At 53.5% G+C, this 27,122-nt stretch overlaps 4 protein-coding genes across 6 annotated transcripts; 1 reads left to right on the top strand and 3 right to left on the bottom strand.

Moving 5' to 3' along the window:
- Nucleotides 1–1,534: 1,534 nt before the first annotated feature.
- On the bottom strand, nt 1,535–6,204 carry Syngr3 (synaptogyrin 3). Its single transcript, XM_028853950.2, has 4 exons — nt 5,973–6,204; nt 3,639–3,876; nt 3,005–3,147; nt 1,535–2,926 (listed from the first exon to the last, which is right to left on the bottom strand). The coding sequence occupies exons 1-4, from the start codon at nt 6,069–6,071 to the stop codon at nt 2,717–2,719; spliced, it is 690 nt and encodes a 229-aa protein (XP_028709783.1). The 5' UTR covers nt 6,072–6,204; the 3' UTR covers nt 1,535–2,716.
- A 3,943-nt stretch (nt 6,205–10,147) lies between these two features.
- On the bottom strand, nt 10,148–12,537 carry Gfer (growth factor, augmenter of liver regeneration). Of its 3 annotated transcripts, none has more exons than XM_037201014.1 (3): nt 12,170–12,532; nt 11,651–11,814; nt 10,148–10,917 (listed from the first exon to the last, which is right to left on the bottom strand). In XM_037201014.1, the coding sequence occupies exons 1-3, from the start codon at nt 12,428–12,430 to the stop codon at nt 10,755–10,757; spliced, it is 588 nt and encodes a 195-aa protein (XP_037056909.1). In that variant the 5' UTR covers nt 12,431–12,532; the 3' UTR covers nt 10,148–10,754. The 3 variants fall into 3 exon arrangements, with proteins under 3 accessions (XP_037056909.1, XP_028709802.1, XP_037056910.1); XM_028853969.2 differs by having other exon boundaries at nt 11,651–11,847; nt 12,170–12,531; XM_037201015.1 differs by having other exon boundaries at nt 10,755–10,912; nt 11,651–11,847; nt 12,170–12,537.
- A 3,820-nt stretch (nt 12,538–16,357) lies between these two features.
- On the top strand, nt 16,358–19,654 carry Noxo1 (NADPH oxidase organizer 1). The gene is made up of 8 exons (XM_028853932.2): nt 16,358–17,377; nt 17,478–17,558; nt 17,722–17,797; nt 17,908–18,085; nt 18,224–18,405; nt 18,625–18,738; nt 18,963–19,080; nt 19,197–19,654. The coding sequence occupies exons 1-8, from the start codon at nt 17,312–17,314 to the stop codon at nt 19,477–19,479; spliced, it is 1,098 nt and encodes a 365-aa protein (XP_028709765.1). The 5' UTR covers nt 16,358–17,311; the 3' UTR covers nt 19,480–19,654.
- An 11-nt stretch (nt 19,655–19,665) lies between these two features.
- On the bottom strand, nt 19,666–25,973 carry Tbl3 (transducin beta like 3). The gene is made up of 22 exons (XM_028853953.2): nt 25,842–25,973; nt 24,266–24,317; nt 24,086–24,181; nt 23,953–24,000; nt 23,709–23,850; nt 23,547–23,631; nt 23,293–23,463; nt 23,133–23,208; nt 22,956–23,049; nt 22,688–22,869; nt 22,457–22,598; nt 22,289–22,347; nt 22,085–22,188; nt 21,481–21,628; nt 21,161–21,391; nt 21,005–21,075; nt 20,752–20,908; nt 20,616–20,674; nt 20,301–20,404; nt 20,141–20,212; nt 19,877–20,035; nt 19,666–19,802 (listed from the first exon to the last, which is right to left on the bottom strand). Exons 1-22 carry the CDS (start codon nt 25,880–25,882, stop codon nt 19,693–19,695), a joined length of 2,403 nt encoding a protein of 800 aa, XP_028709786.1. The 5' UTR covers nt 25,883–25,973; the 3' UTR covers nt 19,666–19,692.
- Between the last annotated feature and the right edge of the window lie 1,149 nt (nt 25,974–27,122).

Here is a 27,122-nt window from a genome sequence, read left to right on the forward strand (position 1 = left end):
AACTTTAAAAAGAGAGAGAGAGTTTCTCATTGGCCTGGAGTTTACCAATTAAGCTAAACTGACTGGCCAGTAACTCCCCAGGGGTCCTCCTGTCTTAACCTCCCCAGTTTGTGATTATAACCATATAACAACCCATCCAGCATTTTTGTGGGGGTTATGGGGTCATTATGCTTGTAAGGCAAGTACTTTACCAACTGACCACATCTCACATTATCACCCCTCCCCTTTTTCTGTTTTGAAACAGTCTTGTGTAGCCCAGGCTGGCCTCCAACTCACCATGTAGCTGACGATAGCCTAGAACAAGGCCCGACATTCCTCCTACCTCCTAAGTGCCGGAATTACAAATGTATACCACCACACATGACTTAGATTCCTCTCCCCTCTTTTTTTTTCTCTTTTAGACATGTGCACATAAATGAAAATAAATCTTTTTTAAAGAGTGGGCAGGGCATGGTCAAACACACCTTCAATCCTAGCACTTGGGAGGCAGAGGCAAGATCTCTTGAGTTCTAGGTCAGCTTGGTGTACAGAGTGAGTTCCAGGACAGCCAGGGCTACACAAAGAAACCCTGTCTTAAAACAAAACACACACACACACACACACACACACACACACACACACACACACACACACACACAAACACAAACGATACCGCCACCACCACAAAAAAAAAAAAAAAAAAAAAAAAAAAAAAAAAAAAAAAGAGATCTGCAGTTGGCTATTTTTACTCTTTGCTCTTTGGGGGCTGCAACCCAGCTCCCAAATTAATACACAGAGACTTAGTCTTTCTTATGAATGTCCAGAAATAAGCTTAGCTTGGCTTATTTCTAGCCAGCATTTTTTTTTTAACTTAAATTATTCCATCTACCTTTTGCCTTTGGGCGTTTACCTTTCTCTATTCTATATGTCTTTACTTATTACTCTTTTGCTGGCTGTTTGGCTGACCCCTGGCATCCTCCTCTCCTCCTTTTCCTTTTTTTTTTTTGTTTTGTTTTTCAAGACAGGGTTTCTCTGTGTAGTTTTGGTGCCTGTCCTGGATCTCACTCTGTAGACCAGGCTGGCCTTGAGCTCACAGAGATCTGCCGCCACCACCACCTGGCTCCTCCTTTTTCTTGCTCCTTCTTCTAATTATTCTCTCTGCCTGGAAGCCCTGCCTACTTCTCTCTCCTGCCTACCTATTCGTCATTTAGTTCTTTATTAGCCCAATCAGGTGTTTTAAGACAGGCAAAATAACGCAGCTTAATAGAGTTAAACAAATGTAACATTGAAGAATGCATCTTTGTATCATTAAACAAATATTCCACAGCATAAACAAATGTAACACATCTTCAACTAACATTCTACAACAGTCTCTAGCATTTCAGAGAGCCTGCACTGAGTAGCAAATTTTACCAGACCAATGTGATTTATTAAGAGATCATAGTTGTGTGGTCTCCACCTTCCTATCCACTCCCAAATTCTAGGTCCTGATGCCGAGACCCCAACCCCCAGCACAGCAGAGACAGAGGTGAAAATGATTCTAGGAATACCTTAATTGTGGTCAATGTGTTTACAGTCTTTATTGTAAAGAAGTTGCAGTTGTAACAGGGGACACTGAAAATACACAATCACGGATTGTTCTTTCAGAAGAGAGAGGAAAGATCCATATATACAAAAATTGTAAACATGTTCACTTAAATATCCACATAATTGGTCTATGCTACAACGTACAGGTTGTCATTCAACTGCAACTCCACAGGGAGGCATTTTGTCTGGAAGAATGAGATATGGCAACGCATTTGGTTTTGACTTGATGTGAAAAGCCAGCTTCAAGCAATGCATGAGTAGTCTGCTACGCACAGGGACCTGGTCTGGGCCTTAAAAGGGAATAGGCGATAGAATAGGGGGGGGGACTGGTTCAAGAAACCAAGGTAAAGCCATTTACAGGAATGACTCTCTCCAGCGACACCCTGGGCAGATGAGACCTTTGGTCCTCTTCTTGTAAGAGGCTTGTCTTGCCTGTCACCCAGGTACCCCGCTGCCTCACTCCTCCCTAGGGAGGGTCTTTCTTACTGAAGGGCAGGTACCCAGGCCCATAGCTGTCTATGCCTTCCTGGCCAGAAGCACCCACACCTGGGCAGGAGCCACACAGAGAGGGGGCAGCTTATGGGGGCACTATGAGATGAAACCTGAAGACTTAATCACAATCACAACACCGACAGGGCTGAGCTGCTCTAGGGATCCTGCGAGAGGAAGTACAGGGAGCCTCTGGACAGGGTGGACCACCATGGTAGGAGCCAGGGCAGTCACTGCCCTCAGGGAGGTGGGACGGGGAACAAGGGCCATACCCCCCACCTTAGGGTGCAAATAGTCTCCCTCTCCCTGGTCCTCAGAAGCCCTTGCACCCTGCCCTGGAAGGCAGCTGGACTTCTGACCCTAGAGTGGACAGGTGAGCCACCGGTTGCCTGGCCTATGAAAGGAATGCCTCCCAGGACAGCCCACTCCAGGCAGTTCTGTTTTCTTCTCAGGGCCTTAGGACTAGGACCTAACTAGGGGGAACTAACTAGGGACAGTCCAGGCACCCCAGGGAGGCTACTCCCCTTGGTCCCAGAGGCCCACAGTGGCCACCTTCTCTGTCCTTGGCACTGGGACGGTAGGACCCAGGAAAGGTCCCAGGAGGCCTTGAGGCCTACGATGGTGAGGTGGCCTTCCAGCCCTGGCTGGAGCCTAACAGCTACTAGTAGGCAGGCACCTGGTACCCTTTGGGGCTGGTGTCCAGGGTTTCGGTGAAGGGCGGGCTCTGGTATGTTTCTGTGCCCTCCACACCACTGCCTACTGGGTAGCCTGGGTAGGTCTGGGCAGCCCCAGCACCTAACTGATCTGTGGCAAAGAGAGACATATCGGTGCCCAGGCGGAACCGCTGCAGGGCCTTCACGGTGAGCGCCACCTGGATGGGAGAGCCAGGGTCAGCTGGGGCAAACCCAGAGACACTCCCGGCCCCGCCACCCACCAGACCCGCACTCACCCAGCTGAGGATGGAGAAGAAGCTGAACGCGATGGCGGCCCGCGCCGCATCCCCAGCCTGCGCAGTGCCTGGTCCTGGCGCTGTGCGTTGCCACTGATTGGTGAGGAAACAGAAGCCTACGAACCACAGGAAGGACCAGACCCCTGCAGGTGGGGACTGGTGATCAGATGGTGTTCCACTACCAGGATCTGTGTTCTAGCTGAACCATTCAGAGAAGGTGCAGTGTCTCTCAGGTTCACCAGCAAATCCCTGTTTACAAGACCCTCAAGGCCCCGCCCCTTCGCAGCCCAGCCTTGTTCCTCGCATCCCTTTCACTAGGCTAGCCACGGCCCGAGTCCCGGGCCCTCCCAACACAGGGCTCCCTCCATACCTCCAGGTCCCGCCCTCTTGTGGCTGGGTGCTACGCGCTCAAAACCTCGCATCTCACAGCCTGCTACATCCCCGGAAGAAGCCCCGCGGCAGTCCCCGGGCCTGGTCCTATTTCTCAGAGGCCCTGCCACGCCCCTGCAAAGGCCCTTTGGTCCACGGACTCAGTCAGTTGGTACCTCTCGGGCGGCTTTCGCTCAACGCCCCAGGTCCCGCCCCAGCCCCCTCCCTACATCAGGCCCCGCCCCTCACCGCCGGCCCCGCCCACCTGAGAAGCCCAGGTCCAGGAGCACTGCGCGGCGGCGGTCTCGGACGCTGCTGATCTGCTGAAAGCGCACGTCCAGCAGCAGGAAGGCAGCGCAGGCGATGAAGGCCCCGAGACCCAGCACGACGCCGAAGCGACAGGCGCCCGCGTTTCCGTTGAAGACGCAACGCAGCTCTGGACCGCTGTCCGCGTTCACGTAGCCCTCGTTGACTATCGGCCCGAACACGGCTATAGAGAACACCTGCGGGCACCAGGCGGCGGCGCTTAGGGCTCGGAGGCCTCCTCGCGCCACTGCCTGAGGCAGCGGTTCCCCTGCAACACTGAACCCATTTCCCCACCCTCTTGCATATTGAGGAATTATTGAAAATAAAGAAGCTGGGCGGTGGTGGCGAACACCTTTAATCCTAGCACTCAGGAAGCAGAGGCAGGCATATCTCTTGAGATCGAGGCCAATTTGGTCTATAGAGGGAGTTCTAGGACAGCCAGGGCTACACAGAGAGACCCTGTCTCAAAAAACAAACAAAAAGAAGCATTTAAGGAGTAGCTAAAACCGCTACTTTGCATAGGTTTGCATGGAGGTATTGTATGCCTGTAATCACAACACTAGGGAGGTGGAGTCAGAAGGATCAGAGGAAGACAGCCTTGGCTACATAAGACACTAATAAAACAATAACACAGGGCTGATGAGATGGCTCAACAGTTAAGAGCACTGGCTAGGTTCTCCTACAGGACCAGGGTTCAATTCCCAGCACCCACATGGAAGCTCATGACTGTAACTCGGTTACAGGGGGTCTGATGCCCTCTCTGGCTTCTGCCAGTACCGAACACATGGTGCACAGACATACATGCAGGAAAACACCCAGAAATATAAAATATCAGAGACACCACTCTTCCTATCCTCTTTATAAGCAGGCACATTAGGGTTCCCACGGTGAAGTCATTTCTCATGGTCATATGACTGCTAAGAGCCCTGGCTCCTCTGCAGGTCTTGGAAGCTATGGCCTCCCGGAGTAAAATTAAAAGTGTGGAGACAGGAGCCTTCACCTATATGGGTGACTTCCAGGGTTGTGGTGGGCCAGGGCACTGTTGAGGATGAAGTCAAGGGACAGCTATCTAGAGAAATACACAAGCATGTCAGTCTTCCCCTTTTGAGCTGGACCTCTGCACATGGGAGCTGTGTGTGTCTGCTCCTTAGTCTACCACATGGAGTAAACTAGCTAGGAATGCTGGGTCCAGGAATGTCCACTAGCAATAGTAGACACCAGAAATGACCCCCGAGTAATCCCTTATAATGTCAGTCAGGAGCATTTGGGCTCTAAAGCTGACCACTGACTTCTAAGGTTTGGTCTGACCCAGTACCTCCTGCCCACCAATTCTCTGAGGCATGATGGAAGCAAACCACAGTCATTTTAAAGTAGATGCTTCTAAGTCTAGGCAGTCCTGTGTTTCCAAGAAATGTCCTCTAGTCTCAAATCGTATCTCACTCCTTTCTTGCCCAAACTCCTTGATAATGTAGTCATGGAAAATGCCACAGCATGGACGTGTCCCTTGAGAGCAATCCACAAGTCAGGACCAGAAGAGTCTTGCTTCAGGCCACTAGGTCTTGGGGGGAGGGGCTGCCCCACCCTGGGAACCGCCCTCCTCCAAGACAGGCATGGAGATTAGACCAGTGCCAGGGGGACAAAATCCAGAACTTGGCACCCATCTCCTAAATCTCCTTCTGTCCTAGGGGTTAGGACAGGCAAGATATGCATCAGTAGGATAGATTACCAGTCTGCAGTTTCCATGCCATTTCCAGGAAGCCCTCCCAGATGAGGCCCTTCTAACTACACCACCTTGCCCTCCTTCAATTCACAGCTAGACCTAAGGGGTCTAAGAAAGGACCATCTCCCTTTAAATGAACCTGATGTATTTATGATCTGGCAAAGTGAAGGAACTGCGCATTCCCCCTTGGCTCCCATGCACCCTCTCCCATCTGGAATTTAGTCCCTGAACCCCTCGGAGAATCACATCCGCAACCCTGTGCCCGCTTCCAGGTTTTGGGAACCGGAAAAATGAAGAGAAGGCTGAGGAAGGGGACTGGATTAGACCTAAAGAGGAATTGAGGGCAGGGGGAGACCAGCAGTGACCTCTCAAGGTCTATTGGTAACAGCCGCCCTTCCCCCGCCCGCAGGTGGGCGCGCCTAGCCATGTGACGTCACCCCAACCTGCGGTCGGGGGGGAGGGGCCGGCGGAGAGGAGGGTGAGGGGCGATGGGCAGGGGGCGGGTGAGGGTGGGAGACGGGGATGCTCGGAGAGATGGGGGACCGGAAAGGGGCCTGCTTAGGGGCCACTCACCCAGGACACGACCCGCAACAGGGTCTGGGGCCGCCGTGCGAAGCTCACGGGATTGAAGGCAGCTCCCGCACGGCCCGCGCCGAAGGAGGCTCCCTCCATGGCGGGACCTGTGCCTTCTGTCCGTTTGTCCCGCCGGCCTGCCCTGCCCGAGACCGCCCGGGGCTGCTGCTGAGGCTGCTGATGCTACGGATGCTGCCGCCGCTGCCGCCGCCTCCCGGGAGCGCGCGTCGGCTGCGGCGGGGGCGCGCGGGGCGGGGCCGAGCCAGCGCCCCCGACTGGGTCCACGCGCCGGGGTCCTGAGCCCTGCCCTCCGTCCTTTCCGCTCACAGTCCCCTGCACGACAGAGTCTGAGATGGGGACATTCTCTGCAAAGACAAAGCGAGGTCTCCATGGGTCTTAGAGGTGGGCAAGAGACGGTAAGGACTGAGCTCAGATTTTACCACCGCCAAGAGCATCGACAGAAGGACAAGCCCATCATCACCCCGCTTTTCTGACCAGGAGGGCCTTCTGGTGAGTATGTTAGGGGAAACTGAGGCCTAGCATCTTGCCCTTTGCCTTCAGGGAGAGAGAATCAGCCCCCAGACCCTAGTCTCAGAAGAGCAGAGGTAAAATCACTTCTCACTAGCCCTTTAATCATGATAGAAAGAAATCAAAAAACACGTAAGGAAAGAAGCCCCTGACCTCTTTTTGGCTGAGAATGAAGAAAATCTCAGCTCAGAGATGTGATACACACTTGTCTTGCCTGTGGCTCACATCTCCACTGCATTCTGGCTTCCCCTTCACAGGTTGTACCTTACTGACAGGGTAGGTGAAGAGTGGGGCGGCTACCTGCAGGGGCACTTGTCTGGGAGGCAGGGTCCACGTGGCCAGCAGGAGTGAAGGCTGAACATCTCTGTTCCCTCCCTCTGGCCAGGTCGTGTCTTCCATGAGCTCTCTCCATCTCTGGTCTCTAGGGCTGATCTGTAGCTATTTAATCCTGAGTTCAAGAAGGGGAGAAACAGCAGAGATAAGATCTTAGCCTCTTTTTTTTTTTTTTTTTTTTTGAGACAGAGTTTCTCTATGTAGCTTTGGGCTTTTCCTGGAACTCACTCTGTAGCCCAGGCTGGCCTCGAACTCACAGAGATCCACCTGGCTCTGCCTCTCAAGTGCTGGGATTAAAGGTGTGCGCCACCACTGCTCGGCACAGAGATAAGATCTTGTCCCAGATGTTACCCAGCTACCCTGGCCACTGCTGGGAATCCCACAGACCCACTTCATGCTCCTTCAGTGCCAGGCTGGTAGGAGACTGAATAGCTCTACCTTCATGGTCACAGCAGAAGCTGGGTATTGTAAAAGATCATGGATGAGGCCTCTAGTTGTCTGTCTCTGTCTTCCCTGGGACCAGAGCCAGGTATAAGCAAAGTCTACACATATTAAGACTTCAGTGCCAAGCATTTTACTGCGACCTGTTGTTCATTCTTCAGAGGGAAGTGTAGCTGGAAGTACCTGGTCCAGTCCCTAGGAAACCCATTGGTTCTGGTCCAAAACACTCTTCGGCCTAGTTGGAAACAGGTGACCAGAGCAGGTGCAGCCCACCAGTTTGGTCAACTCCCTGACACCTAATCCCATCCCGTCCCCTTTTAGCCGTGGGCAGATCTGTGCTACCACCTGTTTCCCCCTTTTCCTCCGTCATTTTCATCAGTACCCCCAAAATGCAGCACGTTCTTTGAAAAGCAGTCCTTGGGCTGAGTATATAGCCCAGTGACAGAATGCCTGCCTACCATGCATGGGGTCTTAGAGTCAATTCCCAGCATCACCAAACAAACAGCTTTTGGTCTCACTTCTGTTCCCCTTAGCAGCAAATTCAAGCGGTTACCCACTTATTTCTAGCACTTTCCCTTCCCCCTTTTCCCTCAGATCCCCCAGTATAAATCAAGCCCCTACCCTGCATCTAGCCAGGTACCTCACCTGCCATTTCAGAATCTGGATTCTCCTGGCTCATCCATACAGCTTACACCTCTAATGTCTACCTCATAGCCTTTTTATTTCCCCATTGCTGGGAATAGAACCCGGGGTATTATGCATGCCAGGCAAGCATTTTCCCTCTGAGCTAAGTCTCTAGCCATCATGAGCCTCTTCAAAGTGCTTTTCCTGCTCAGGAGGTAGAGGCAGGTGGAACTTGGTGGGTTCCAAAAGTGCCTTTCCTGTCCTTCCATTTGCCAGACCTATGAGTTTGAGAGTCCCCAGGACCTTTCTCCCTCTGTTGTTGACAGGATCTCTATGTAGTGCTGGAATTAAAGGCATGTGCCACCAAGCTGGGGAGTGGTGGTGCACACCTTTAATCCCAGCACAAGGGAGGCAGAGGCAGGCAGATCTCTGTGAGTTCAAGGCCAGCCTAGTCTAAGATGCTGGAGATCTACACTCAGGTCTTCATGATCACAAAAGCACAGCAAACATCTTCCCACACCACTGTCCTGGAACTTGCTCTGTAGATCAGGCTGGCCTAGAACTGTTTATTCGCCCAGCCTGTTGATTGTTTCATTGTTGTTGTTGTTGTTGTTGTTGTGTGTGTGTGTGTGTGTGTGTGTGTGTGCTGGATTGCACATGCCAGTCACTGGGTGGAGGTCAGAGGACAACCAGTTCCCTCTTTCCACCCTGGGTTTTGAGGGTCACACTCAGGTAGTCAGACTTTGTGAGTTCCAGGACAGCCAGGGATGTTACACAGAGAAACCCTGTCTGGAAAAACCAAAACAACAAAAAAAGGTGTGTGCCACCATGCTGGATCCTTTGTGTTGCCTCTCTTACTCTGTATGTGCTGACAGCTCCCCATGCCAGCTCCAGCCACAACCTTCCTTTACACTACAGTTCCACTTGTCTTGACCTGGATGCCCTGAACAGGGACAAAATGAAGCTTTGATTTTTAAAAAAAATAAATGTATTGAGTTACTGGTTTTCCCTCTCTTGTTTTTTGTTTTGTTTTTTCGAGACAGGGTTTCTCTGTTCAGCTTTGCACCTTTTCCTGGAACTCACTTGGTAGCCCGGGCTGGCCTCGAACTCACAGAGATCCGCCTGCCCCTGCCTCCCGAGTGCTGGGATTAAAGGTGGGCGGCGGCGGCGGCGGCGGCGGCGGCGGCGGCGGCGGCGCTGCCGCCCGGCTCCTCTCTTGTTTTAAGAACAGCCAAGACAAGGTTTCTCTGTGTAGCCTTGGATGACCTGGAACTCAGTATGTAGACCAAGCTGGCCTCAAACTTAGGAGATCCTGCATACTAGGCCTAAAGGTGAAGGGATGTGTTAACACACCTTTTTTTTTGTTTTTTTTGTAATGTGTTTGGAACCAGAAGTGGTGGCCCACGCCTTTAATCCCATCACTCAGGAGGTGGAGGCAGGCGGATCTCTGTTTGGCCCGTATGTATTTCTGTATGGGGTTTTGTACCAGGTACCCAGGGAGGCCAGAAGAGGGTGTTGGATCCCCTGGGACTGGAGTTACACATGGTTGTGAGTCCCTACATGAGTGCTGGAAGAACAGCCAGTGCTCTTAAATGAATGCTCCACTGGAGGCACAAGACGTCATGTCCAAGCTAGTCCTCACCCACAGAAGGTCCGACACAGGAAAGAATGGTATCTTTATACTCTGAGGACTGGGGCACCCACTGCTGCTGGGACGCTCTGGTTAGGAGCCTTGCCTAAGGATAGATGGAGCTGAGCAGATCCAAAGGAGCCCAACAACTGGAGGGTGCACACTCAGCATTCTGAATTCCAACGAGACACAAATAACCAGATGCCAACACTGGCCACTCTCCATTTGTATCCCACAGCCCCCTAGTCATCCTCAGCTTCTTTCTGGGGGGGGGGGGGGGGGGGGGGGGGGTTGCAAGGCGTTCTCTGACTCTTCATGAAGAGCTTGTCAGCTGGGGGGTGGTGGGGGTGGTGGTGGTGCACGCCTTTAATCCCAGCACTCAGGAGCCAGAGCCAGGTGGATCTCTGAGTTCAAGGCCAGCCTGGTCACAAAGTGAGTTCCAGGAAAGGTGCAAAGCTACAGAGAAACCCTGTCTCAAAAAAAATTTAAAAAAAAGACCTTGTCTCAGCTGCTTCTGCCAGAACTTCAGACAAGAGCATCCATCCAACTAATGACAGAAAAGCAAAAGCAGGCTTGTCCATCACTGTAAACCCCAGTACAAAACACACAGAAACCAGGCCCTGAGTCACTTCATTTTATTTTGGTCTCAAACTCTAAGGAAGCAGATGTTCAGGATCACCTGCTGACAGGCATGTCACAGCTGTGGAAGACCATGTGGCAGGCAGGCAATGGGCAGTATGGTGGGTACACCCCAAGAGAAGAACCCTACTAGAGCTGCGGACAGAGCACAGCACAGACAGCTCAGTACCACGCTTCAATTCTGAAATGGCAGAGCCGCCTCGGTCACAGCTCTGTAGGCACTCCTGGATATGCAGTAGGAGGGCAATGGTCCAGCCTATCTTCCTATAGGGTAACTAGGTCCCAAGTGTATAATGGGCAAGAGGCTGGGGCTGCATTATAAAGCGTTTGGGGTAGCCTGGACTACTGCCTCTCTCCTCTTCAGTCCCATGGGGCTTTAGGTGAGGCCACCAAAGTGTCTGTAGTGGGCACCTCCATTTCTTAATCCTGTGGGTAGGGTTCCCATTGGCAGTGTCCCAGGGACCCCTCCCCCTACCACCCAAACAAGCTTTGGCTCAGATACACTTTAATCAGTAGGCTGTCCCTCCAGCCAGGCTGCCCACGGAGCGTGGCTGGGTGCCTGCCCCGCGTGCTCTGCCGACAGTCTTCTAGTCACAGGAGCCGTCCTTCCAGCCGTCACGCCACCGTTCATCCACTCGTGAGCAGTCAAAGACAGGCTTGCCCAGCTTCCGGTTCACCTCATTGTGCAGGCGGCAGAGCCACTGGCTGAAGGAGACCCGGGTGCGTGTGTCTGGCTGGTTCCTGCCTATCCTTTGTGAGAGAAGCACAGGAAGCACGTAAGTGTTGACTCCTCTGTCCTTCCAGCGCCTGGGGACAGGGAGCCAGGCACTGCTATGAATGACACTTGGGGATGCCGTCATGCTCCAAGGGGACGAGAAAGCCAAGAAAGACCAGGCTTGACTCTGGAGTTTCCTGGGCTTGGGCAACTCCCAGGGCTGCTCACTCATCTGATTGGCAAGAGCCCAGAGTAAGATATACTAAAGCAGGCAACTTTACAACCTTGTAACAATCAGGGAGCCTCACCCTATGGTCTCTAGCCCCAGGCAGAGTCTAGACAGCTGGGGCCTGGCACAGAGTGTTTCTTAGCACCAGTGGCCCAGTTCAGCGTGAGATCCCCCTCGTTCCTAACTGTCCAGGCTTCAAATAGCAAGTGCAACTAACTGCCCAACAGGTCCAACCTAGAAATACTTGTAAGAATAGGTTAGGCCATTGAGAGTGATAATTTATCGTTCCCGTTTCTAAAGTCAGGAAGCACACTGAGGGATTAGGGAAGTTAGGCAATGTGGACTCTAAGCCAATCTGCCCATGAGGAATAAATAAAGGGAGTGGCAGGGAAGACCGTCCTAAAAACCTTAAGGCTAACGAAGGAGAAGGCTCCCAGGACATCCCTTTTGGTGATCCCTTTCCTAGCAGCCTGTCACTTCTGTATCTATTTTTCTAGGTCCCTCTCTATGACATCAGCCAGGCCCCCTTCAGCACTTACCTCTTCCTTATGTCTTCCGCACACTCCTCGCAGGGGTAAAACTTGGAAAATAAATGTATGAACTGGGCCATATCTTGCTGTTGTTCTGGGGTGGGCATGTCCGGGTAATAGGCGGCCAGCGTGTGGAGGAAAGCCCAGGTGTGACGACCTAATTCCTCCCGATCCTGTGGACAGTCCTCCCTAAACTTGGTGTCCCGCTGCAGAAGTAGGCCGACCAAGGGTCAGTTCACTCTTCCCCAACCAAAAGCCCACACAATTCCAACCCAGTGGCAGATGGCTTGCGTTGCACGCCAGAGGCTTTGGGTTCGGATTCCCAATATCACCAAAAATAAAGGAAACAAGAATGCTCCCTTTTTCAGTTGGCAGCCTAGTAAACCGATCCGGCAGCCGAAAGCTCAAAGTTCGAGCCTAACGGTGTGTGGGGGTGAGGGGGTGGACACGTTCAGGCATAGTTAACCCCGAGGAAACCCGATGTGGGGCGGGGAACCGGGACCGGGCGGTCAGGCGGGGCATCTGCACCTTCTGCTGGGTTCGCATCCACGACTTGAAGTCCACGCAGGCCCGGCACGGCCGCTTCCCGTGCTCCAAACCTGGCGGCGCCGGGGCCGAGGCCGAAGCCGGGGCCGGGGTCGAGGCCGAGGCGGCGGAGTCTCTATGCCCTGTGCCACGGCCCCGCGCATCAGTCACCAAGTCATCGGTCATCTCGGAGCGCGCGCCGCGGGGCAGGAAGGAGAAGGCACTGCTGCGAGGGAAGCCCGTGGGCTCGCTGGGCGCCGCCATCTTGCCGGCGGACTGACGGCGGGGCCGGGAGGACCTGCGGAAGGCTGGCCAGGCAAGCGCGCACGCCACGGCCAGCGCGCGGCGGCTGGAGCGGGAAAGGCGGCCCGGGGCCGGGCTCACGCTGGGGCGGGAGGCGGAGCCTGGCGGCGGGGCGGGGCTGGCGGCCGAGGCGGCGGCCCGGGGCGGGGCGGAGTGGGAGGTCTCGGCGCGGGAGGAGGCGGGGCGGGAGGCCCGGGCCGAGGCGGCATAGGGGGATGCGGCTCCGGCTCGGCCGGGACCCTTGCGCCTGGCTGCCCGCCGCGGGTCCGGCGTGCGTGGTCCATGGTGGGGCTCGGACTTCCTCCAGAAGAAGTGGAGTGAGTTGTGCAAGGTGCGCTGCGGCCCCGCTGAGAGCTCGGGCTGAGACCAGGTCCGAGATGCTTCTCGCGTCGCCCCCATCGCTCGGCTCAGACCCTTACCGGCGGCCAAGGTTTGGGCCTTTCTGCCGTAGGACACGTCCACCCACGCGCTTCTGGGTGCCTTGGCAACGCGCCGCGGGGCGTGGCCTCAGAGACAGCACCGTGGCTAGGGTCGACCTTTGCCCCAGTTACTGGGGGCCTGGAACCTAGCAACCTTGGGAGAGGCTGCGGGGTAAATCCTGCGGGCGTGTCGCCATCCTATAACCTTGGGGGGGGGAGAAGATTATTGCATAATGATATACATTATTATTATTATTATTATTATTTCAGCCTCAGGAATTCCTTTTTTTTTTTGAGATAAAGTCTCATGTAGCTTGGGCCAACTTCGAACTCTGTATGTAGATGAATGAAGATGACCCTGAATTCCTCAATCTTCTGCCACCACCAGCCCCTCCTCAAGTGCTTGACTTAAAAGTCTGGACCATCACAGGAAGAAGTCTTTCCCCTGCTTTCCCCTGCTTCTGTGTGTTCATTCATTCATTCCGCAAATATTTGTACAGTGGTACTCTACTCCAAGCGCTGTTTCCGGCACTGAGCAGAACAAGGAACAAGCTTCTGTCTCCTGCTTCTTTAGCCTTTGACCAGCGGTGAAGATGGGGAAAACCCAGTCATGGGAATAAATTTTATTTACAAACCGGTGAAAGTCGTGTATAGGTGTGGGAATATCGCTCTCTTTAACTGGAGACCCTTAGGCCCAGGCCTGTAGGATGAGGAATCATCTCAGGCTATGTGTATTTTGCAGAAGCACCAAGGCCACTGGGGACAGGACTTTGGGGAGGTAGATGGAGGCCAGAATCCAGAGCTGGGCAATGGCTCACCAATGACCATGCTAGAAACTGGGATTTGTTCTAAAAGCAGTGGGAGATATTGGGCATTTTGGGGCAAAGCTTGTCTTGACCTGATCCCATTTTGTTCTTGTTGTTTTTTTGTTTTGTTTCAAGACAGGGTTTCTCTGTAGCTTTGTGCCTTTCCTGGAACTCGCGTTGGAGACCAGGCTGGCCTTGAACTCACAGAGATCCGCCTGGCTCTGCCTCCGGAAGGAGTGCTGGGAGTGCTGGGATTAAAGGCGTGTGCCGCCACTGCCCGGCCTGATCCCACTTTTATTTTGCAAGATTTCTCCTATTTTGTGAGTGATTCCCCGCTCCCCACCCCTCCACCCGACAGAGTTTCTGTGTAGCCTTGACTGTCCTGGAATTTGCTCTGTAGACCAGGATGACTTGGAACTCAAGAGATTCTCTTGCCTCTGCTTCCCTCTTAAGCCCTGGGATTAAAGGTGTGCACCACCACTGTCCAGCATTAAAAAAAATATATTTATTCTTATGTGCATTTATCACTCCCTGGAGGACCAGCCTCCAAGCAGCTCACAGCTCAAAGGGAAACCCACAAAGTCGGCCTACTATGACTTTTTTTTATCTGAGAGGGTTAAGGGAAAAAGACACATACTCTCTTGATGGTTTCCTTCAGACCTTTTCTTTATTCTTCTTTTGCATTCTCTATTCTTTATTTTTCTGGTGATTTCTTTCATTCTTGGTGTTTTCCTTCCACCCCTTTTTAACTCTCTCTAGCTCTATTCTTTCCCTTACAGCTTATATACCCCAGCAAAATCTTTCAAGCAATATAAAAATTACAATGTGGTTACATTGTTTTTCAAGTGAATGATTATAATGAATACAAAACAAACAGTAAAAAACAGCATGTTTTCCATATCCCTTACATGATTAAACATTTTATGTATTACAGGTGAAAAACAAACTATCCTAAGAATCCATATATATTCATACCCAAGCAACTTGTTATAGATTAACCGTGTGGGCAAGCAGGGTATTCTTCTCAGTCAGGTCTTTTACCGGCAGGCTGTGTTTTGCAGTACAAAGAAAAGGCCAATTACTTTATTACTTATCTTGAAAGGTAATCTTATAAGGAATCTTAAAGGGATCACAAACCTAAACTTTTATATATGAAAAAGAATCAATTAGCTCTACTTTAAATCTTTAGGGTACATACTCACACAGCAATAGTTTTTGTTTTGTTTTTTAAATATCAGGAGATTAAGGGCAAAAATAGGTGTAAGGAATTATTCATCACCTTTGATCATCAACCAATCCTAGCAAGAAAAGTGCATCAGCTAGTAATAATTGAGCTGCTTTGTACTTGTTCCCTGGCCTTAAAGAGTTCTGCATTTAAAGTGTGCCTTTCTAAAACCTTAGATTATCTTCTTGAGTTTTTCACCTCAAAGCTTTTGACAAAAACATCTTAGTCTAACTTTAAGTTACTTTCAAAGCTTTGTTTCAGCTGTGATGCACTTCAAAACCTGTGAACACACTCCCAACCTTAAGTTTAAAGATATAATATATATATAGTTTTGTCTTCTGTCTGCATACATCCCTGCAAGTCAGAAGAGGGCAGCAGATCTCATTGTAGATGGTTGTGAGCCACCATGTGGTTGCTGGGAATTGAACTCAGGACCTCTGGAAGAGCAGCCAGTGCTCTTAACCTCTGAGCCATCTCTCCAGCCCCACTAAAACTCTATTTAAACTAACATCATTATTATCATTTAGACAGTTCAACTTAGGAAGAAATCATCTTCATAATAATTCACAAGTAAAAATGTCCAGTAGAATGGGATGCTTCTATGAGATAAACACACTACATTACAGGCAGTGGGGATCTCCCCACACCCATTCACACCATGTCTGATACCAGACAAAGAAAGCAGCAGCAAATGTGTAAAGGCACAGCAGAAGCAAAAGACATTCTGGGGTCTGGGGTCTTGGGGCCTTGCCTCTACCTGAGTGAGATTCACCCATCAGGGAGTTGCCTCCTGGTGGGCTGACACCCTGAAGTCAGTTGCCACCTGCTGCTCCTCTGACATGGCTACTAACATTCATTGGTGTTTTGCCTGCATGTATGTCTGTGTGAGGGTGTCAGAAACCCTGGAACTGGAGTTACAGACAGTTGTGAGCTGCCATGTGGGTGCTGGGAATTGAACCTGGGTCCTCTGAAAGAACAGCCAGTGCTCTTATCTGATCCATCTCTCCAGCTGTGAGTGGATTCTTAAGAGACAGGGAGGAACCTCTTACTAGCTACAGAGTTGGGGCTCCATTGTGTGCATCTAAGTGAGAGGTATGGTGATATATTGTGTACCCTAATAAACTTGTCTGAGGATCAGAGGACAGAGCCAGCCACTAGACTAGACAAAGAGGCCAAAAGAGACCAGGCAGTGGTGGCACACATCTTTAATCCTAGATCAATCTGGATCTGTGAGTTCAAGACCACACTAGGAACAGAGCCAGACAATGGTGGCACACACCTTTAATCCCAGCACTTGAGATCTCATTCCTTTAATTCCAGGAAGTAATATGGTAGGGCAGAGAAAGGTATATAATGCATGAGGAAACAAGAACTCACTCTCTTCAGGCTGAGGATTTCTTAGAGGTAAGAACTAGTGGCTGGCTGCTCTGCTTCTCTGATCTTTCAGCTTTCACCCTGATATCTGGCTCTGGGTTTTTATTAAAAGACCATCTAAGATTCAAATAACAGAGTGGAGGCAGTGGCTATAGAGGATAAGTGGAGGGCATCTTGGGTTGGTAGGGGCAGGCAGCGGCTGCCAGTTGGGCCGTGAGAGGGGTTCACAATTCTCTAGGTCCCTAGTGGGAGGTACTCACGGCTTTTCCAGTTGCTCTCTTCTGTCTTCCGATGTTTCTGAAATAGCCAGTATGTAAGAACCTGTATGTTGTTTAAGGAGTATCAAGACCTGGCCACGGAAAGAGGTTAGGTTTCATGCCCTAGTTACATAGGTTTGAGCTTTAGCTGCTCAGGAGTCTGAGGCAGGAATATCCCAAGTTTAAAGCCAGCCTTTGCAAATTATTAAAATTCTTGTCTCAAAGCCCACACCCCCCACCTCACCCCCCAAAAACCCACAGCTAAACGGAAAGGACCCAGGTGTGAAAAAGTTGATTCAGATGACAACAGTGTATAGCCCCAGGGGCAAATTAAAAAACCAAGCTGTTGGACACACACAGCCCGGGAGGATAGTTCAGCAGGGCAGGGGGAGAGGCAGACGGCAGGTGAGGTGGAGGCGGCACTTTGTAGTGGAGCTGCCTACCTCCTTCCTTCCCTTGGCTGGGGGAGGAAAGGAGCCCCAAGCGGCAGTTCCAACCCCTCAGGGTTATTTCAGAACAGTCCAGTACAAAGGACTTCAGTTTTTCCTCCCACCTGCCCTGGCTGGCCCCTCCCCGCAGCACAGTCCTCCTGTGATGAATCCTCTTAGATTTTGTGCTTGAAGAACAACCAGGAAACTGAAAAGTTTCCGGGAGTGATGCCGTGCAGGGACTCAGTTTAGGGCAGTGTTGGGAAATCCCATTTCATTTCTTCCGGCTGCTCAGAGCCCCTTCAGGCACCCAGCAGGAAGGAGGCCACAGTCATGGCCGGTCCAAGACACCCAGTATCCGCGAATGCTGTAGCCCTGGTGCAGATGGAGCGACTCCAGGTAGGACCACACAACCCCATCCTCCACTCCTGCCCAAAGAGGCAGAAGGGTAGCTGGCAAAGCCTGAGGGGAGATGGCGCCTCAACCTTTCCTCACACAGATGTTTGCCTTCTCGGTGCGCTGGTCAGACAAGAGTGAGTCCTCTGTTCGCAGGAGCTGGGATGAGTTTAGGCGGCTCCAGGTAAGTAACTGGGACGACTTCAACAGGGTGGCTCATCCTCCAGTCCAGAGGCCTCTAGATACATGACCCCCTCCCTTCCTGTAGAGGCTCTTCCAGGGACCCTTCCCCCCCACCCCGGGGGGTCCTCTCCACTCCGAGATTGACACATGCTTCTTCCTCTCAGAAGATCCTTAAGAAAACCTTCCCAGTGGAGGCGGGCCTGCTCCAGAGATCTGAACGAATTCTTCCCAAGCTACCTGGTCAGGCCTGCAAGGGTTGCAGGGGTGGTCACGGGGGTGGTCAGGCAACCCCGCCCCCCCCCAAGAGTGTGGGTGAGTGGTCCCAGTGTGTTCTTGTGACACCCGGGCAGACGCTCCACTGCTGACTCGTCGGGGGCGTACTGCCCGAGGCCTGGTACGTTTGCGGCTGCTGGACACCTATGTACAGGAACTGCTGGCGAGCTCAGAGCGCGTATTGAGGAGCGCAGACCTCAGTGACTTCTTTGCACCCAAACCTCTGGATCTGGAGCCCACGCTGCCTCCTGGCAGGTGACTTACACCCTACTCCCAGACCATGCACTTGCGGGAAGGGCAGATGAGGCTAGGCTGACCTGTAGGTATAGGCGGGGAAAGGGGGATTCCCATCCTTCCTACTCATTTCTCACATGTGCTGGCTGCCCTGCCCAGCCTGGTGATCCTGCCCACACCAGAGGAGCCCTTATCCCAACCTGCAAGCGGTCCTGCCATCCATAGCCTGGAGGCTCTGAGCATGCGCTGTTTACAGCCTTTTTATACCCGTGACACAAGAGACAGACCTTTCCACACACAGGCTCAAGAAATTCTGGACGTATTACTACGACATCCTTCAGGTAGGGCCACAGTATTAAAAACCTGGGGACAACTGGGCGGTGGTGGCACACACCTTTAACCCTAGCACTCAGGAGACATAGGCAGGCAGATCTCTGTGAATTCGAAGCTAGCCTGATCTACAAAGTGAGTTCCAAACACAAAACCAAACAAAGACTTGCTCTCTGATCAAGATAGGTGCAGGCCGTGGCATCTGAGCCCTTTTCCTGCCTCTTGATCAGGTTGGTGGCTGGTGGAGAACAAGGATCAGCAGACAGCCTGGTTTCCAGCTCCCTACCTGGAGGAGGTGGCCCCAGGCCAGGGCCAGGAGTCAGGCCTGGCTTTGCAAGGCAGTGGTATGAGCCCATCCCTTGCCACTAAGAAATGGACCTCATGGAGAGGCTGAGACCAAGCCCAGGAGGGAGGGGATAGTGGGGCCCCATGCATGTGGGTGCTGCTTACAGCAAGGAGGAGGCTCAGGTGGGGTTCAGAGCAGTCTCGAGTGTCTAGAGGTGAGCCCAGAGCAAGGGGAGGACTCCAGTCTTGCAGTTCTACAGTGACCCCCAAACACCTACCCTAGGGACGCAGTTCTGTGCTACCCAGGCCTATGAGGGCAGTCGCACCGACGAGCTATCAGTGCCTGCCGGGGCACATGTGCATGTGCTGGAAACCTCCGACCGCGGCTGGTGGCTGTGCAGGTGAGTGAGCTTGCGTGCGTGCGTGCGTGCGTGCTTGGTGGAGAGGCAGGGGCTGCCTGGCAGAAGGGGCACATAGCATCAGGAAAATCCTTCATCAAGCCCCGCCTTCCTTGCAGGTACGGTGGCCGGGTAGGCCTGTTCCCTGCAGTGCTGCTGCAGCCCGAAGGGCTGGGCTCCCTCCTGGGCAGGCCAGGGCCCCCAGGCGGTGGAAGGGAAGACAAGGGCAGGGCTGCTCCCCCTGTAGTGCCAACTCGGCCCTGTCGGAGTGCCATCCAGAGCCGATGCTGCACCATCACCCGCATGGCACTGGGACAGGAAAAGAGACCCAGGGTCCCCCTTGAGGATTTGTGCAGCCCTGCAGAGAGATCGTATTGTCAATCCCAACCACAGGCAAAGTAGGGATCCGGACCTGCCAAGGGAGCAGGATAGGGCGGGGCTGGATGGCTGGCAGGGTCAAGGGGCAGCAACTTCCCATTTCCTCTAAATAAAACTGGAATGACTTCACCCAATCTCATGGGTAGAGGTTGAAATCTCGGTGGGCCAAGGATTTGGGGGGAGATTAGTCAGATTCGTCTGAGAAGCCAAGATAGAAAAGTGTAACTTTTATGTGTGTCACAGGGCTGGGGGAGCAGCAGGGAGCGGGGACAGCTTCATGTTGTGCCACAGGAAGTCCAAGAAGGTAGCTGCTTGGAGCGTCCGGCTAAGCCGCTGGAAGTGCCGCTCTAGAGGAAGACAGAGGGCGTTAGGGCAGGGGGGAGGGGGCTGACTTCCCTGGACCCAGGGCCATGTCACATACCCGTATAGGGCAACAGCGCCTCCAGTGTGCCCCGCACACCCTCGTAGGCCAGTAGTTCCTCGGGGGCCTCGTGCCGCAACAGCACACCCAGCACGGCCTGGGCTTCGTGGCAATGTCTGGAGTTGGTGTTCCACGTGACACAGAAGCGCAGCAGGGCCTCTGTGGGTATAGGTGTGGTCACCCTGCTTGTTGGGCCATTCCGTGCTCTGCCCACCAGGCCACCCCCCTCCCCAGACTGGTCCCTTCCAGCCGCCTGTCCACAACCTTTCTGGTCTCGTCGTAATCGGAGCACAGTGCCCTCCAGCTTCTCACAGGCCTCAGGATCCCTCCGGATGGCTGTGGGAGGGAAGTCAGCTTAAAGAAAGGGTCTGCTGGTCCCTGGAGCCTCTCCCAACCCCAGCCTGCTCCTGGGGCAGGTACTGACCCTGGATAACAGTCAGTACAGTGTGGGGACGATCCAGGGAGATGGCAAGTCCTAGTGCCCGGAGATACCGCTTCTCATGGAGCAGGTTGTCCAGTTCTTGCTGCCTGGTGGGAGAGAGGAAAAGACATTGTCAATCAGAGACCCTGGCTGGGTGTAAGCACGCACAGGCGTGAGCCCTACCTCAACCTGTTCCCTATGCCTCACAGCAGGGAACATACAGGAGCTACTGCTGCTTAGGGGATCCAGTGGTGGCGACATGCAAGGGTGAGAGGTCTGCTGAGGGTATGCAGCGGGTCCTGCTGAGCCCAGACTTACCTGATCACCTGCTCTTCTCGTTTGGCCTGCTCTTCTGCCTGCTCGGCCTCCGTCACATCCTAGGATCAAATCAGGGTCAGACCAGCCCCAGTGCTGTCCCCTGCTCTGCCTCATCCCACCCCTTAGGGTTCACAACCTTCCAGAGAATGATTCGGGAGTCGCTGCCACCGGTGACGGCACGGTCATCCAGTCGGCTACAGTGTAGTCCCCAGACCTTGTCCTCGTGAGCATCCAGTGTCCGCACACACTCGTTGCTCTTAATGGTCCACAGCTTCAGAAGCCCGTCAGAACCACTGAGGTTGAGAATGGAAGGACTCAGTGTAGGGGAGGTGAGACTATACACCCCCAGACCAGACTATACACCCCCAGCCCTCTCCTAGCCCATTCACCTAGACAGCAGCTGTGAGCCACGGCTCACAAAGGCCACCTTCAGCACAGAAGCATCATGTCCCTCAAATGTCTGCAGGGGAGAGAGGGCGCGGGGAACCAAGTCTAACGGGTCTGAAGTGTTACCGGAGAGGGGATGGGACGAGGGAAGTACTTACCTTGAGACAGCTGAAGTCTTGCAGCGCCCAGAGCTTGATGGTGCCATCAGCAGAGGCTGTGGCCAGCACCTGGTCCATGGGTGAGAACTGGACATTCCAGAGGCCACGTCGGTGGCCTGAAAAAACCCCCAACAGTTGGCACTGAGGCAAGGCCCAGAGCTTAGCTGTGCGGTCCTGTGAGCCCGTGGCCAGCAGCTTGTCATTGGGGGAGACAGCCAAGCTGTTGATGTCCTGGGGATGAGAGCAGGTGACCAAACTCAGCTACTCCACCCCATTCCAGGGCTCAGCCACACCCCATCCCAGAGGCCACGTGTGGCTACTTTGTCATGGCAGCGCTGAGTGGTCTGGGACTGTAGAAGCACGGGGCCACTGTCCACAGCTGTGTTCTTGGACAGCAGGGCTTCAGGGAGGGGCCACAGCTTCACAGTGCAGTCCTGGCTGCCCGTCACCAGGAAAGATTCTTTGAGCCTGTAGCCAACAAGAAAAAGGGAAACACTGCTCAGGTCCAAGACACCGTCTGCAGTACACCAAGCTCTAGCCTTCTGCACCAGAATCAGGACCAGAAGGATCATCTCAGGACGTAGATTGGCCTACATCACCCCCAAATGCCTCTATCTGCACTACCTACCCTCAGAGCCACCATACATAGCAACTGGTCCTAACCACAAAGTCACCTCCAGCAGGACCCTGTTCAGTGTCATTTTGTCTGTCTCAAGTCCTTCCTATCTTGTCCACCTTCCAAGGCCACTTCCAAGAAATCTGCCATGGCACCTGAGTCTCCCTGGGCCTCTTCTCTGCTCCATGCCCTTGTTAAAGCCTCACAGTGAGGCCAGACCAGCGCATTCATTTACCATACTGTGCTAGAAACCAATGACCCAGGCCTCTGCCTCCTTGGATACCCCCGGTCCAGTCCTGATCCACTACCTAGAGCAGCAGATGGTGCCCACGCTGTGTGTGTGTCCGGAGCCCTGAGCCACACAGGCCACCTGGCCAGCCTTGTTCATCCTCCAGACACGGATGCTCTGATCCTGCAGACAGTAGGGGTCGAAGAGAGATGACGGGTCATAGTTCCGTTGCCTTTGTTTCCACTGGGGGGCCTGTGCCTTCATACCTCTTATGGGGTCTCACCTTGGCACAGCTGGCAAAGAGCCACCCCTTCCGGAACACATCCAGGGCCAGGACAATGTCTGGGAGGGAGAGGAAGAGGGGTCAGAGATCAAGGATCCAAAGGAGGCAGGGAAGGGAAGCTGTCAAGTCCAGGCTAAGGCACCGGGGATGTCAGAGGGCTTGACCTGCCTGTGTGACCGTGGAGGATCTGACAGGCCAAAGTCTGCAGCTCAAACACTTTCAGGCAAGGGCTGTTAGAAGCCACAACAATGTGGGAGTCATTGGGCCCAAGGAATCGAACATCCAACACTTCCTCGCTATAGCCAGCAAACTGTGGGAGGCAGGAAGGTCACGAGTGAGGGGCTGTAAGACAGAAAGCCTCATGTCCAAGCCCTGCACTGGGCAGTAACAAGTGCTTACCTGTTTCTGTAGCTGTAAGGAACGTGCCTCGTAGAGCAGCAGGTTGTGATCAGCGGTGACAGTGAGGAGCAGGCCAGCAGTGCGGGCCAGGGTACAGTGCGTCAGTTCCTGCCCTTGGCCTGGCATTTGTGGCTGGGTGTACACACACTGCCCCGAAGTGGCCTCCCACACACGGAGGATCCCTGTATGAGGACAAGGGCTGTTGGGGGGATGAGGTCCACAGGCTTCACCCAGCTCCCTGGTCCACGTGTGGCCAGCCTCCCCACACCTTGGTCACCAGCTGTTAAGAAGTGCAGGCCCGAGTTCTTCACACCCAGTGCGGGTGCCGGCTCCTCCGGCAATAGCACAGCAGTTTCCACGCTCTGCGGATGAACAGGGTCAGAGCCTACACAGCCAGGCCTCCCGTTCCTGCCCCATTCCCTGGCCCCGGCCTGCAGGGCCATACCTCAAACACCGGCACTGTCCTCGAGGCCTGGTAGCTCTGAAGGTCCCAGACTACGCAGATCTTATCACGGCCAGAGCTGAGAAGAAACCGCTCCCTGAGTTCCAGTCTCGGCCTTGGCCTCCCCTTCCACCCAAGCCCTGTGTGGTCAGCCCGAGCCAACCTGAGCATGGTACGGCCATCCTCACTGAAGGACAGGGAGGTAACGGCACTGTAGTGTGCAGTCAGTACAGCCAGACAGGAGCGGTCCTGCAGCGACCACACACGGACAGAGGTGTCCACAGCCGAGGAGAAGAGCAGCAGGCGAGCGGGGTCTGGATGGAAGGCCACCAAACTGAAGAAAAGCAGAGACAAATCAGCTGCACTTCCAAGGGTGACACAGAGCTCTACCCACCTCTCCTCCGCTACCCCACTCACTGCACGACACCGGGTGAGCCTCGAAGGTGGTGTGTCCCATAGTGCTGCACAATGTCCCAGACCCGTACAGCCCCGTCACAGCCGCCTGTGGGGACATGTTTGAGGTGAGGGTGGACCGTGTGCCTTGTACCCTCCAGCCCACCCGCCCAGCTGGGGTCCTACCTGTGGCTAACAGTGTAGAGGTGGCGTCAAAGGCCATGGAGGCCACAGGAGCCGTGTGTATGGCCTTCCACAGGCGAGTGACGGTGCCTTCTCGCCAAGCCCACTGAGCCAGCAGCAGAGCCCGGCTGGCGGTTACCAGTACCTGGGGGAAGGTGAGGGACAATACAGCCGGGAGATAAGACAGGTTTGCCAATTCAATATGGAAGGGAGCTTCCCCGCCACGCCTCCCCGCCCCCCATCATACTTCATCATCAGGACTGAGGGCAAAGGCAGTGATGTCCTCTTGGTCCTCCTAAGGGGAGAGTGGGAATTCAGAGCGCTATAAGAAAATGCCACCCTCCCCTCAAGTCCCTCACATCTGTCCAGCCCGTCCTTACCTGCTCCAGGCTCCGAAGCAAAGCCCCTGAGGCCACGTCCAGGATGTTGACTTTGGTACCACAGACACAAAAGAGGTATTGGCCAGTCTGGTCCAGCTAGGGACAAAGGGGTCTCAGCCAAGGAACCACTCAGCACTTCCTACACCTCTTTGCCCCGTAACTGGCCCTGGGGATAGTTACCTGTGCTTTCCCACCCTTGTAGAAAGGGTCAATCTTCCGCTCAACGGCATAGCTGGAAAGGGAAGAGGACACCGAGTGATCGCCCAACGCCCTTGTCCCACCTGAACTGGGTGCTCTCCCAGAGATGAGCCAAATCCTTGACCTCGCAAAGTACCCAGTCAGCAGCAGGAAGCCAGGGATGAAACTAACAGCTCAGTGGGTGGAGGTTACTACCTTCACACTGCAGGAAGGTGGAGACCCAGAGCTAGCTGGTCATCATGCCTCTGTGGATCTATGGGGTCATCATATCGCTTGAAGAGGTGGGCCTGCCCGGGCGGTGGTGGTGCACGTCTTTAATACCGGCACTCGGGAGGCAGAGGCAGGCGGATCTTTGTGAGTTTGAGGCCAGCCTGGTCTACAAAGCCAGATCCAGGAAAGGTGCAAAGCTACACAGAGAAACGCTGTGTGTGTGTGTGGGGGAGGTAGTGGGGGAGGTCAGCCTAGACAAGGTGAAGGCAGCCCAGCCACAGCACAGGCTTCAGAAGAGGTTTTTTTTTTTTGGTTTTTCGAGACAGGGTTTCTCTGTGTAGCTTTGCACCTTTCCTGGGACTCACTTGGTAGCCCAGGCTGGCCTCGAACTCACAGAGATCCGCCTGGCTCTGCCTCCCGAGTGCTGGGATTAAAGGCGTGCGCCACCAACGCCCGGCTCAGAAGAGTTTTTTTTTGGGGGGGAGGCTCCCCGCTAGCTGGGGGAGGCCAGGAAAAGGTAACATACTCTCAAGGTCTTCACCAGTGAGGCCCAGCACACACTACCCTACCAAGTCTCCCTCCTCCAGCCTCAGCCCCACTTCATTTCTCCCCAACTAGCTGTCATTTCTGGGGTCTGACTAATGCTGTCCTCGTTCCCACTTCCTCTACTGCTTTGGTCCAGGCCAAGGCACTGCAGTTTTTTTTTGGGGGGGCGTGGAGTGGCTGTTGCAGCCTCCTCACTGGTTACCCGGCCTGCTCTTTCATCTCTTGCTCTCATCCCCTTTAGAACATCTGACGGGTGTCACTACAGTGCGTGAAGCTTCCCTTCTTCTCACACGCTTCTGTGACTCTGCCCAGGAGGACTTCTACCTTTCTTTCTTAATGGTCAACTGCAGCGCCACTGTTCCTGGCCCAGGCCCTGTGTGACAGGTTTCTGCCTCTATCCTGTATGTGGGCTGGGCTGGTCTTCCCTCCTCCCAGCCTCTCCCTGGAAGTCTGCCCACCAGGATAAAAGCAGCCTCCCACGCTCTGCACCCCAGTCAACCCATCAACAGAGATGCTGTGGGCACTGAGGCTTCTCTTTGCTAACACTTGATAATCCAACCCTCAGAGATGGGCGAGAACTATTTATCTGGAAACTACACCTTACGGACGAGGGCAGAGCCTGTCTCTATCCTAGCACTACACACTACACCTATCCCCACAGCCTGGGGAACTGACTGAGCACAGGACTCGGAGCCCCTCGTATCACCCTGAACGCCCCTCTGAAACTCCTGGCTCTCCTTCCCGGATCCTCGGGCAGTGAACCCATCTCCCTTCGCGGTCGGCGCCTCCGCCCAGGACTTACTTGGCTTTGAAGCGGCTCACTCCGGCCACAGCCTCAGCCATGTCCGAGGGCAGTCGACTCCTCCAAGCTCAGCAGCCCTTAGCCGCGTGAAACACACAACGCGCTACGCTGTACTTCAAGGCACGTTGTGATGACATCACGAGCGGCAGCTGCTTTGACGCCATCAGCACGCGCCCTGGGAGCCATCTTTACTGTGGGAACTGGCTACTGCGACCAGGCGTGGAAGCTGAAGGTGTTCCCAGCGTGCAGGCTGGCGCTGACTACCTTGCTGAACATTTTGCATTTTTTGACTACCTATTTACTATTTATTTAATATTTGTTCTAATTTGTCTTGTTTTCTCCTCCTCCTCTTTTTTTTTTTTGAGACAGTATCTTTGCAGCCCTGGCTGTCCTGGAATTCTCTCTGTAGTCCTGGCTGGCCTCGAACTCGACGAACTCGGAGATCCTACTGCTTCTGCCTCCCCTTCTGCTGGGAATTAAAGACGTGGTCCACCAACGCCTGGATGTCTCATTTGCTTTTCATTTAAAAAATTAAGCCGGGCCATGGTGGCGCACACCTTTAATCCCAGCACTCCGGAGGCAAAGCCAGGCAGATCTCTGTGAGTTCAAGGCCAGACTGGGCTACCAAGTGAGTTCCAGGTCTCGAAAAACCAAAAAAAAAAAAAAAAAAAAAAAATTAATTTAAGCGGGTCGGTGGGTCGGTGGTGGCGCAGGCCTTTACTCCCAGCACTTGAGGCCAGCCTGGTCTACAGAGCGAGATTGAGTACAATTCAGTATGGAAGGGAGCTTCCCCGCCATCCCCCCCATCATACTTCATCATCAGGACTGAGGGCAAAGGCAGTGATGTCCTCTTGGTCCTCTTAAGGGGAGAGTGGTACCAGGACAGGTACCAAAACTACACAGAGAAACCCTGTCTTGAAAAACAAAACAAGGCCGGGTGGTGGTGGCGCACGCCTTTAATCCCAGCACTCGGGAGGCAGAGACAGGCGGATCTCTGTGAGTTCGAGGCCAGCCTGGGCTACCAAGTGAGCTCCAGGAAAGGCGCAAAGCTACGCAGAGAAACCCTGTCTCAAAAAACCAAAAAAAAAAAAAGAAAAAAGAAAAACAAAACAAAAAACAAAACAAAACAAAACCAAAAAAAAAAAAAAAAAAGAAAAAAGAAAACCAAAAACAAACAAAAGATTTTAATTTAATTTAAACCATGTGGTGGTGGCAGACGCCTTTAATCCCAGTCTCCCTGCACTCGGGAGGCAGAGCCAGGAGGATCTCTGTGAGTTTGGG

The sequence above is a fragment of the Peromyscus leucopus genome, chromosome 8b (genome assembly GCF_004664715.2).
Source record: "Peromyscus leucopus breed LL Stock chromosome 8b, UCI_PerLeu_2.1, whole genome shotgun sequence".
Taxonomy (NCBI): Eukaryota; Metazoa; Chordata; class Mammalia; order Rodentia; family Cricetidae; genus Peromyscus; species Peromyscus leucopus.